This window comes from Gracilinanus agilis, chromosome 1 (genome assembly GCF_016433145.1).
Source record: "Gracilinanus agilis isolate LMUSP501 chromosome 1, AgileGrace, whole genome shotgun sequence".
NCBI classification, from domain to species: Eukaryota; Metazoa; Chordata; class Mammalia; order Didelphimorphia; family Didelphidae; genus Gracilinanus; species Gracilinanus agilis.
In genome coordinates this window covers 283,445,676-283,458,726 of record NC_058130.1, presented here as the reverse complement: position 1 = coordinate 283,458,726, position 13,051 = coordinate 283,445,676, and the positions used below count along the sequence as shown (strand labels likewise).

The window sequence follows — 13,051 nt, the reverse complement described above, 5'->3', positions numbered from 1 at the left end:
GACACAAAAGGCCAGAACATATTCTTATTTACTGTACTGAAATGGTAATGCTTCTTTTCCTTCTCTGGCACCCTCCCAGGAGAGTTCACCAGTTCAAACTTTTTCACTGTTTGACAATTCTCCTTTCATAATACAGCTGCATTTAAAAGGAGTTTGAGTTATTTTCTTCCTCCAAGGGCAGTTTCATTACGTTTCTTCACTATTTAACTTCCCCTGTGCTTCTCTCTCCCAACATGCTCCACTGTCACTAAGGTCTAGCTAATGATGAATAGATACCATTAGAACCCTGACTGAAAGTCTGACTTCCTGGACCCTAAAGATATCTGTCCATGTAATGGAGAATCCAAAGGATGGGCTTTTGCATTTGCTTCTGAATTCTTTCCTCTATGTCTTTCCAACAGATCATCTTGAACCTTGAGATTAGTTTGGTATCTAGCTTGATGTCACTTAATAAACTTTTATTTTCTGCTTACTTTATAAATTGTCTTTATAAATTGTCAATCAATGTCCACAGCAGAGGTTCTATCATTACAAGCACTTGGTGCTTCTGGTAAACATTCCGGAGGGCTCTCAGTTTGGAACACTGGAGTCTCTCGTTCTGCTTCCAGCTGCTGTATCTTCTTTTCTTTCTCCTCCAAAACTTCTTCTAGCTGATTGATCTTTTCTGTCTGTAGTGAAACTTGTGTGGACAACTCCATAATCAGACTAATTCTTCTATCTCCTTCTTCCACAGGTGGAAGACCTCCGTAAGACTCTTCCAGAGAGTTTTCTTCTAAAACAAACAAGAGAAGGAAAATTGGAAGTCTTAATTGGATTTCCTAGAACCAAAAGATAAGGGAAAACCAAGAGCTGCATTTCTCAGGTCAGAAAGAAAGAGTAATACTGCATCAGTATAAAGGGAAAACCAAATGTTTATTTCAAGCTTTGTTGATGAAGGTTATACAGTACCATGCTAAAATGCTAAGATCATTGCTAAAATAACAAGTGAGTCCTTGAAGACTCCTAGGGCATGTTAATTCATCATAACTATAGTTGAGACAAGGAATAGAATTAGCATTTTAAATTTATAAACAACCCACCCTAAAGTTCATATGAACCTTTCCTAGGAGAAAGTAATATATGGGTTTCATAAGAGGCAAGATCAGATGGGAAAAAAAAAAACTATCCAGTTTAAGATTCAATTAATTTTCCCTAAGAGGCTTAATTAAAAAAATTTTTTTTGATTTGGCCATTTTTCAGATAAAAGGTTAATGAGAAGCAAAATAACTCTCCTATAAGTGACATCACTTCTATATCAATATAACATCAATAGCTCACAACTATATAACACTTTAAAAATATGACCTAATACATTCTTCCCAACAGACCTGTAGGGTAGATAAGGTGAGCATCATCTACATTTTACAGAGAACACTGAGTTTTGTGCAAGATCAGACAGATAGTCAGTTTTTTCTGGATTTCTGATAAGTTCCAACAGGGTCTTTTCAGTAGTTTTCACATTCAAATAAAGGAACTCTAGGGAAAGTTTCTCCAAGTCCTATCAGATAGAAAATGCAAAGATCTATTTCTTAAAAATTGTTAAATATCTTACAAACTCTTAACATAATACACATATGCCCTGATAGGGGGAATAACTTATTCTTTATCAGTATCAAGAATGATGAGATCAAGACCTTGCTGAAAATAGGAACCATGATTAAGCAAGAAGTTGTGTATCTAGGAATGTCAAAGTTCTCTTGCTTTTTCTTCATAATTTTGCATGGGACTGGGCAGGCTGGCAAGATTTCCTTCAGGTTTTACCTAGCCCAAGAAGCATTAGAGTCAGTCTTTTCATCTCCACAAAAAGCATATATTAAGAATAAGAAAGATAAGCCCAAGGCCTGGCTAAGAAAATCTCAGTAGCAGAGTTGTTCAGTTGTAGCAACCTATGATTGCTACAGTTAAAAAAGAAATCACCAGGGTTTGCATAGCATTCCCTGGGAGTAATGATATGTGCTTAACCACATGCCAATAAAGCATACACTAAAAAATGAAATCTTTAGTAATAAAAACATGTTTCCTAGGATAATTAAGGCATTTGCCTCTAGGGAGATAAGCCACACAGACTTGTAGCACCTATACAAATGTTAAATATGTGATAGACTTCTTACTGGAGTTTTGTTGTTGTTTGTTGTTGTTGTTTAGTACAAACCTGTTAATACAAAATGTGGGGGTGGAGTGGAATAGGAGGTAGGATTTGCAGTCTGTTGTGGTAAATGAGTAAATTTCTCAAGGGACAATATGATAAAAATAGAGTATATTGAATTGCATAGACAACGAAATTCCCTGGTCTAATGGGGGAGAAAACCTGCAAACAACTATGTACAACAAGATAGAGACAGGATAAGTCAGAGATAATAAATAGAGGGAAGGTATATATATTAAAGAGGATCAGGAAAAGCTTCACATTAGAAGATGGGATTTTAGCTGGAATTTGAAGGAAGTCAGGGAAGCCAGGAAGTGGAGATGAGAAGAGATAGTATTCCAAGTATGGAGAATAGTCAGAGAAAATACTCAGAGATACAACATCTTATTTGAGGAACAAAAAGAAAGCCAGTGGTATCACAGAGCATGTGGTGGGAAGTTTACAGAAACCTGGAAAGATAGGAGGGAACCAGGCTCTAAATGGTTTTGAATGCCAGAGGAATTTCTATTTGATCCTGAACATGATAGGGAACCATTGTGGTTTATTGAAGGAAGGATGATGTGGTCAGACCTGAACTTTAAGAAGATTAATTTGACAGTGGAAGATGGATTGAAATGGAGAGAGACTTGAACCAAGGAGAAAAACCATCAGGCTATTGCAACAGTCCAAGTGTGAGGTAATACAGTCCTTGCCCCAGGATGGTGAATGTCAAAGGAGAGAAGGTAACATACATGATGGAAGTTAAAAAAGGTAAAATTGACAGGATTGGCAACAGGTTGTCAGAATGGATAGAACACTGGACGTGGTTGTTTTGAGGATGAAATGAGATGATAGTTGTATAGTGCGTAGCACATAATAAATATCATATAAATGTTAGTTTTTATCATATATGGAGTGACAGGGAATAAGAAGTGATCCACAATGTCAAAGGCTACTGAGAAGTCAAGATGAATGAGGACTGAGTAAAGGCCATTAGATTTGGGAATTAAGAGCTCATCAGTGACTTTGGAGAGAGTAATTTCAGTGCAATGAATGATGATGAAGTTAGAAGAGTTAAGAAGAAGAAAAGAAGTAATCTACTATTTTCTCCCATTTAAAAAAGTTATTAGCATATTACTACAGTGTGGGGAGAAAACATAGAGGAGTTTGTTAAAAAAATGTTAGTCTTCCCAATAAAATCAGGAGTGAAGCAAGAATGCCCACTATCACCACTATTATTTAATATTGTACTCAAAATACTAGCTTTAGCAATAAGGGAAGAAAAAGTAATTGAAAGAATTAAAGTAGGCAATGAGGAAACTAAACTATCACTCTTTGCAGATCATATGATGTTATACTTGGAGAATCCTAGAGAATCAACTAAAAAACTAGTTGAAATAACTAATAATTTTAGTAAAGTTGCAGGACACAAAATAAATCCATGTAAATTATCAGCATTTCTGTGTATTACAAAGTCCACCAGCAAGATTTGGAAAGAGAAATTCCATTTAAAATCACTCTAAACAATATAAAATACCTGAGAAAATAACTTGCCATGGCAAACACAATTATAACCCAATTACAAAACACTTTTCACACAAATAAAGTCAGATCTAAACAGCTGGAAAAAATTAATTGCTTATGTCACAAAAATGACAATTCTATCTAATTAATTAATTTATTCAGTGCCATACCAATCAAACTACCAAATAATTATTTTCTAGAACTAGAAAAAATAATAAAACTTATCTGGAAGAACAGAAGGTCAAGAATATCAAGGGAACTAATGAAAAAAAATGTGAAGGAAGGAGTACCTTAGCAGTACTAGATCTCAAATTGTACTATAAAGCAACAGTCATCAAAACAATCTAACACATCATTTAAAATCCTAAAACTTCATTGCTAACTAACTAGACTGTAACTAAGAGATGGCTCCCAGAGTTTAGGCAAACAGGCCTTCAGTCTTTCTTCCCTCAAAAACAGTTCTCCAACATAGCAGATTTGATAGCTTCTTTCTCACAGTCAGGAAAGAAGAAAGCCCTCTTAAGATGGTTTAGAGTTCTCTTTTCCCAACCAGACAGCAAGGTCTGAGTTGAGTCTGTCTTCACCAGAAGCCAGACTGTGACTAACTGTCAGAACTTTGCCTGCTTCCCTCCTTCCAAGTTCTCATCTCACACACAGAACTCTGTCTTGCCTACAGTCCCAGAGACATATTCTTAAAATTCCTCTTCTTTATATTTAATCAATATATTTCTTATTTCATTCCCACAATACTGGCTAAGGAATAGAATGGTAGGTCAATGGAGTAGATTAGAGTCACAATTTACAGGGGTAAATGACCTTAGCAACCTAGTATTTGATAAACCCAAAGATCCCAGCTTTTGGAATAAGAACTCACTATTTAACAAAAACTACTGGGAAAACTGGAAAACAGTATGGCAGAAGTTAGACCAATATCTCCCATCCTATACTTATGTGGGTGAACCTATGAAATACATGCCAAATAGGGCATGCAGAGCCCTCTCTTTGGGCATGTGAGCCATCACCCACCAGAGTTCATTACTAGAAAGGCAGAGGGATTCAGGGGAGTTATTCCCTTCCCCCTCTCCACTATACTGAGGACATTTTTTCACTTCACCCAACCCTCTGTTTCCTGCCCTGTCTGGGATAAGGGTGGGGCACGAGGCACGTGGCATGGGGTCTCTGGGGGGCAGGCACAGCACATAGTCTCTAAAAGGTTTGCCATTACTGCCCTATACCAAGATAAGATCAAAATGGATACATGATTAAGATATAAAGAGTGATACCATAACCAAATTGGGGAACAGAATAATTTACCTGGCAGATCTTTGGAGAAGGGAAGAATTTATGATCAAACAAGAGATAGAGAGTATTATAAGAATATCTTACCATGAATAATTCTGATTATGTTAAATTAAAAAGGTTTTGTACAAACAAAACTAATCTAACCAAGATTAGGAGGGAAACAACAAACTGGGAAAAAATTTTTATAACATACATCTCTGATTAAGGTATAATTTCTCTAATTTATTTATTTATTTATTTATTCATTCATTCATTCATTCATTTATTTATTTATTTATTTATTTATTATTTTTTTTTCCATCCAGGCAGACAATTCATGGTTCTTTTTTTTTTAGACATTTATTAATATTCGTTTTAAATCTGTTTACATACTTTATGCCCCTACTTTCCCCTTCACCCCCCCTTCATCAATCTTAATGATTGCCTTAATTTCCCCTTCATTATAGGTGAGGTCTCCCTTTTCATCTCTAATACTGTCAATTTGGTTTTCTTCTTTCCTTTTTCTTATTAGATTGACTAATACTTTGTCTATTTTATCTGTTTTTTCAAAATACCAGCTTCTAGTCTTATTTATTAATTCAATAGTTCTTTTACTTTTGATTTTATTAATTTCTCCCTTAATTTTGAGTATTTCTAATTTATTTTTCATCTGGGGGTTTTTTATTTGTTTGCTTTCTAATTTTTTGAGTTGCATGCCCAATTCATTAATCTCTGCCCTCCTTAATTTGTTAATATATGCACTCAAGGATATAAATTTCCCCCTGAGTACTGCCTTGGCTGCATCCCACAGAGTTTGGTAGGATGTCTCATCATTGTCATTCTCTTCAATGAAATTGTTGATTGTTTCTCTGATTTCTTCTTTGACATTTTGGTTTAGGATAATCATATTGTTTAATTTCCAATTGGTTTTTGACTTGCCTGTCCAGGTGCCCTTACTGATTATTATTTTTATTGCATTATGATCTGAGAAGGTTACATTTATTATATCTGCTCTTTTGCATTTGTTTGCAATGATTCTATGTCCTATTACATGGTCAATCTTTGTGAATGTACCATGTGCAGCTGAAAAGAAGGTGTATTCCTTTTTGTCCCTATTTATTTTTCTCCACATATCAATTAAATCTAATTTTTCTAGGACTTCATTCACCTCTCTTACCTCTTTCTTATTTATTTTTTGGTTTGATTTATCTAGATCTGAAAGAGGAATATTTAGATCTCCCACTATTATGGTTTTACTATCTATTTCCTTCTTGAGCTCTGCCAGTTTCTCCTTTATGAATTTGGATGCTATACCACTTGGTGCATATATATTGAGCAGTGTTATTTCCTCATTATTTATACTGCCTTTAATCAGGATGTAATGACCTTCCCTGTCTTTTTTAATCATATCTGTTTTTACTTTGGCTTTGTCAGAGATCATGATAGCCACTCCTGCCTTCTTTTTCTCATTTGATGCCCAAAAGATTTTGCTCATACCCTTAACCTTGAACTTGTGTGTGTCTACCCGCCTCATATGTGTTGCTTGTAGACAACCTATGGTAGGATTTTGGTTTCTGATCCACTCTGCTATTTGCTTCCGTTTTATGAGTGAGTTCATCCCATTCACATTCAGAGTTACAATTGTTAGTTGTGTATTCACTGACATTTTTTGTATCCTCCCCTAGACCCACTCCTTCTTATTGCACTATTTTCTTTTACACCAGTGGTTTGCTTTGAGCCAGTATCCCTTATCCCCTCCCTTGATTGACTTCCCTTTCTGCCCCCTCCCTTGTTGTTCCCTTCTTTTTGTTTTTTTTAAAGACCAAATGAATTCCCTCCCCCTTCTTCTTCCCTCCCTTTTTGGCCTCCCCACTCCCCTGCTCCCTTTGGTTTATCCCTTCTGACTTTCTCAGTAGGGTTAGATGGAGTTTTTTATCCAGATGGATAATAAAGCTACTCTTCCTTCTCCGGGTTGATTATACTGAGAGTAAGGTTTGATTATTACCTCTTAATGCTCTCTTCCTCTCCTTCTTATGGTAGTATTTATCCCCTCCCCTTCCCATGCCCTCTTTGTGTGTAATAGAATATCTTATTTTTCTTATTTACTCGGATTTTTCTTGGTGTCCCCTACTATTCCTCCCCTCTTTCCCACCCCCCATGTCTTCTTAGACCATTTAGTATCCTGTCCTCTCCCTATGAATTATTCTTCTGGTTGCTATAGTAGTGAATATTATAATAGTGTATAGAGTTCACTACAGGGAATTATACATAGCATTTCTCCACCTAGTAATACAGATAATTAGATCTTATTTATGCCCTTAAAGAGTCAAGCTTAAAAGACTATGAGTTTTCTTTCTTTTCCCTCTGTTTCTTATTTACCTTTTCATCTTTCTCTTGATATTTGTGGTTGAGTGTCAAACTTTCCATTTAGTCCCAGTCTCTTTTGTGCAAAAACTTGGAATTCTTCAATTTTGTTGAATGCCCATACTTTCCCCTGAAAGTATATAGTTAGTTTTGCTGGGTAGTTGATTCAGGGCTGAAGGCCCAGCTCTCTTGCCTTTCTGAATATTGTATTCCAAGCCTTGTGGTCTTTTAGTGTTGAGGCTGCCAGATCCTGTGTGATCCTTATTGGTGCTCCTTGATATTTGAATTGTCTCTTTCTGGCTTCTTGTAAGATTTTTTCTTTAACTCGAAAGCTCTTCAATTTCGCTATTATATTTCTGGGTGTTGACTTTTCTGGGTCCAGTGTAGAGGGTGTTCTATGGATCCTTTCAGTGTCTATATTGCCCTCTTGTTGTAGAACTTCAGGGCAATTTTGCTGAATAATTTCTTTAAGTATGGAGTCCAAGTTTCTATTAATTTCTGCCTTTTCTGGAAGACCAATGATTCTCAAGTTGTCTCTTCTAGACCGGTTTTCTTGGTCTGTCACTCTCTCATTGAGATATTTCATGTTTCCTTCTATTTTATCAGTCTTTTGACTTTGTTTTATTTGTTCTTGTTGTCTTGAGAGATCATTGGTTTTTAAATGTTCGATTCTAGCCTTTAAGGACTGGTTTTCGGCTTTAACGTTTTGGTTTTCCTTTTCAATCTGGTCATTTTTGGTCTTCAGTTGTCTTGTCTCACTTTCCAATTGAGAAATTCTGCCTTTTAAACTGTTATTTTCTTTCCAGATTTCTTCCATCTTCCTCAGCATTTCATTTTTAAACTCTTCCATAGCTTGTGACCAGCTTTCATTTTTTTGGGGAGGTTTGGGTTTTTGTTTTCCCTCCTCTGGTGTCTGGATTTTCTCTGTGTAGAAGTTGTCCAGTGTTCCAGAATTTCTCTTGATAGTCTTTTTCTTCTGGACTTCCTTATTGCTGGCCATTGTTAACCCCGCCCCTTTTCAGCTTTGTCTTTGCACTCAGGCTCTGCCTGGGCCTTGCAAGCTCCGGACTCCTTGTCCTTGGGGTCAGGCCTCCTGGTAGTTCCCGGTCTGCCCCTCTGCCTGAGGTTCCTTCAGCAGTCTTTGGGGCTGCTTCCACAGCCACGCTCCGGTCTGCACCGGGTCCTCACTGGAGGCTGGAGATCGTTATCCAAGCGTAGGGCACTGCCTTTGCCTGTGCAGATGCTCTTAGGGTGCTGCCTTCACCCCCCACAGAAGGTAGTGAAATTCCGTGGGCTGGAAATCTTTATTCGCACCTGAGGCGATGCCTTCAGCGCTTGGGAAAGGCCTTGTTTTAGGGGCCTTTGTCCTGGCCCCAGGCGGTGCCTTCACCCACGTGGACGCTAGGGGAAGGTCCGTGCGCACCCCCAGCCACCTGGGGTCCCTCGTCTTGCAGCACACAGGTACAAGCTCCGGGGCTGCCAGTGATTATCTGGTTGCCCCAGTCCTGTTTACCCGCTTGTGCGTTGGCGTTGTGCGAGGTGTGCGGTGTGGGGGTGGGGGAGGGGCTTCTTCCTCTCGCGTTTTAGTGAGAGCTGTTTCACCCCTTTATAGCGTGGAAATGCCCCGATTCTGCGTACCTTCAATGCTGCACCCTGTTGTGGGGTTCCTTCGTTCCTCTGGACTCATTTTTATTTCCCCTTGAGGGGTCCTGTATGGTTCGGTCAGGAGAGATCGAGCAGCTGCTCCTTACACTGCCACCATCTTACTCGGAAGTCACCTAATTTCTCTAATTTATAAAGAACTAAATCAAATTTATGAGAATACAAGCTGTTCCCCAATTGACAAATGGTCAAAGGATATGAACAAGCTATTTTCAGATGAAGAAATCAAAGCCATCAATAGTTATATAAAAATGTTCTAAATCACTCTTGATTAGAGAAATGCAAATTAAAACAATGCTGAGGCACCACCTCACAATTATCAGATTGGCCAATATAGCAGTAAAGGATAGTGGTAAATGTTGGAGGAAATGTGGCAAAAATGGGACACTAATGCATTGTTGGTGGAGTTATGAACTGATCCAACCATTCTGGAGGACAATTTAGAACTATGTCCAAAGGGCTATAAAACTGTGTATACCCTTTGATCTGATAATACCACTAATAGGTCTGTATTCCAAAGAAATGATAAAAAAGGGAAAAGGACCTGCTTGTACAAAAATATTTATAGCAACTCTTTTTGTAATGGCAAAGAATTGGAAATTGAGGGGATGTCTATCAGTTGGGAAATGACTGAACAAATTGTGGTACATGTTGATATTGGAATATTATTGTGCTATAAGAAATGATAAGCCAGATGATTTCAGAAAAAGCTGAAAGATCTGCGAGAACTGATGCAGAGTGAAATAAGCAGAACAGGGAGAACACAATAAATAACAGCAATGTTGGACAATGATTATTGTTATATTGAATCTCTGGGAGCTTGAAGTTCACCTTTGATTGACAAATAAGTCAGTTGGATGGAATGTTCCCAGGGAAGTCATGCGAAAGGCAGGAGGAGGGGCAGTTGAGAACCCTGAGCAGAAGTTCTGGGTCTTTGACCTGTGCTGAGGCTGGAGATCAGTGGATCCTGGTCTTGGAGTGAGAAGGTGCAAACATCTCTCTGCAAACTCTTCCTGTACTTGAGATACCGTTTTCAACCTGTACCTGACCACCACCTTGGTGTCTACTGCCCCTAGATATTAGGAGTTTCATCATCTAAATATCTAGGTTTCCCAGGATCTGGGAGGGATCCAGGAAGTGGGCAGGAGACGAAGAAGAGGGTGGAAAGGGTGGACACAACTCAACGGTAAGGCTGAAGATCTATTGAAGAAGAAGCTAAAGATATCCCAGCAGTTTACCTATTCTGGTTTAGTCCTGGCCAGGCTGAACCAGAGGGAAGCTACATTGATTCTTCATCTGCTAGCAATTGAAATTTCATTAGTAACCATTAGAATAGGGTCTCCTATACCACAGTCCTTTACCCATATCCTTCTTGTTTAATATAAAGTTTAAAGTACCTTCCTAAAGCAGTTTCAAAGCTTGTTTTGGGAAGGGAGAAATTGCAGTCAGAATACGAGGCCTTATCCTAGCTAAAGAGCCCAAATCAACATATCAATTAACCCCAGGTGGGTCCTGAAGGGATATACCTCTTAGACCTGAAGGATCCTGCCTGGGCAACTGTTATAAGGGAGAAGGGTCATCTTATTTCTCTCTGTACATCAATTTACCATCTCAAATAGATCAAGAGACCTCCAATAATTATAACATTATCTGTGAAAACTTGGCTACTCTTAGCAATGCAATGAACTTAGACAATCTTGAAAGAATTATGACTGGGAATGCTATCCTCCTCCAGGAAAAGAACTTTTGGAGTTGTCTTTCACTCAGTGTATCTTTGGATTTATTTTGGGGTTTTGGTTATGTATGAGTGTGCTCTTACAACAATGACCAATATGGAAATGCGTTTTAAATGACAATAAAACATGAAAAATAAAATAAAATATGGCAAATAGTACCTACCAAATCCTCCATGGAATGTGACCAAAAAATAAGATGGCAGAATAAGAGGAAGCAGAAAACCCCAATGCTCTTTCACAATTACTCTAGCCCAGATAAGAAAAGAGCACTATACTGAGAAATGATGCAGAAACCACAAGAAGTGAATTTTGTTAGAAGAGACAAATGGGAGCACTTGAGAATGGGTCCATCCAGAAAAGTGGCACTCAAGAGCACAGTTTGGGTGTGTTATTGGAAATTTTGGGGTCTTTGAATTACATTTCCCATGAGCCCATTGGCTTCCTGTCATTACGCACTGATGAGACAGGGGGAACTGGTGTTCCTGGGCCTCTTTCCTTACTAGGGCAGCATTGTGGAACAGGGAACAGTGGGCTGTTTGAACAGCCTCATTTTCTAGTGATTACTAATAAATCTTACAAAACCCATAATATTTTAAAAGTTATTATTGTATATTAATTTTAATTTTTTACATAGGGAAGCATTATTAGTGGAAGGTCAAGTCAGGTGAGTCTGGATGGAGCCTTTGGGTATATCTTTCTGACCCAGAAACAGGGCCAGAAGCCTGTAGGGCTAGAATTCAGAGGGCAACAGTGGATGGTATGGGGAGCATTCCCTGTATCAGATGGTCCAAGTTCAGAGCACACTTATGCTGTCTGCTTAGTGTGCTTTCTGGTGCAGCTTATGAGATTCTTTTTTTTTTTTTAAACCCTTAACTTCTCTGTATTGTGTGGAAAATAGATAATGGAGGGCACCAGGGATGTTACAATAAATCTAAATAGTTGTGGGTACACACACTGGGTTGTAGGAGAGACTGGACCAGATGGAAAGACCAGAGTTTACTGGATTAACACAGGAATGACAGTTGGTCTTAACTGTCACCCAGCTTCCCCTAGGCCAGAGTCTAGAAACAAGCAGGCAAGGTAAAAGGGTTTAACTGGTTTAATTATGTTTAACTAAAAGGTGGGAAAGGGATTTCTATACTTAAAACCTAATGACAAAACCACAGGGCAAGGGGAGGACTTCTCTACACTAACTTAGTGACCTAAGCAGACATGGCCAAGGGAGCAGTGCAGGAGTCACAGAGAGGGCTGCATCAAACCTGGTTCCAGCCAGATTTGATCAACACAGCTAAAGGGCTGAGGGTGGCTTTGGGGCTCACGGCTATCCAAGGATGATCAGGATGCCAAAAGTCCAGGTGGTCCAAGATATCCAAGAAGAAAGAGTGTGCTTGAGATGCTGTCCACCAGATCCCAAACTTCTCCTCTTATTAATGCTTCTCTGTTGGTCTTGTCCTCTTGCTGGAAAGCCACCACCACTCAGGATCCCAGGGAAATCAGGACGCAGGGTGTCCTTTACTCTGAGATCTCCCAGGGCTAACAACAGTTTTTGTCAACCCCTAATGAAGTCTCTCTCTCAGGGCACAAGGCACCTACTTCCTGCTCCTTCATTCCATCTTGGAATGCTCCAGCCTTCCTGCTAGGTTCACCCTTAATACTTAATTACTAACTAATCTTCCTCACAACAATTGGCTCCTAGGTGGAAGAGTGGTAAGGGTGGGCAATGGGGGTCAAGTGACTTGCCCAGAGTCACACAGCTGGAGCTTATGAGATTCTTAACCATGTCTTGGCCCCATTTCATCATTCTGACCCCAGGTGATACAGATCAATACAAAAAAGTACACATAGACTGTCCCTGACACAAAATCCCAATTTGGGGAATAAGGCTGAAAAAAGGAGTAAATACAAGTAAACATCAATGATAAAGAAATATCGTAGAGCCTTAGCCACTGAAGACACAAACCAAGAATAAGAGTAACTGCATATCATTTTATAATTGAAACCTCAAATAAAGTAACCGTAGGCAACTATTACTGAAAATCATGATATGAGAATATAAAAATGACTACATAAAAAAAGAGAGGTTAAGTCCCTCCCTAATGTATAATAATAGTTGATAATAGTTATAATAATAATATAATAATAATTACAAAAAAGATCACTAGGAATAATGTAAACTTCTTTAAAAAGAAATTAGGAAGTTGTTGGACAGAACAAATAAATCCACTGAATTGATAAATAAAAACAGAAGATTATTAAAAAATAAAATTGGTAAAACCATTAAGCAGGTAACAAAAATCATCAGTAACAATTCAAAAATTTT

General features: G+C 38.4%; 1 protein-coding gene across 1 annotated transcript in view; it reads right to left on the bottom strand.

Moving 5' to 3' along the window:
• Window positions 1-497: 497 nt before the first annotated feature.
• The window catches only part of CCDC192 (coiled-coil domain containing 192), a gene marked incomplete at its 5' end in the record, with an annotated part of 105,202 nt that continues 92,648 nt past the window's right edge, over window positions 498-13,051 (bottom strand). Inside the window, one exon of the mRNA XM_044680006.1 lies at window positions 498-772. Within this exon, the coding sequence (XP_044535941.1) occupies window positions 498-772 (275 nt within the window). The remainder of the gene's footprint in view (window positions 773-13,051) is intronic.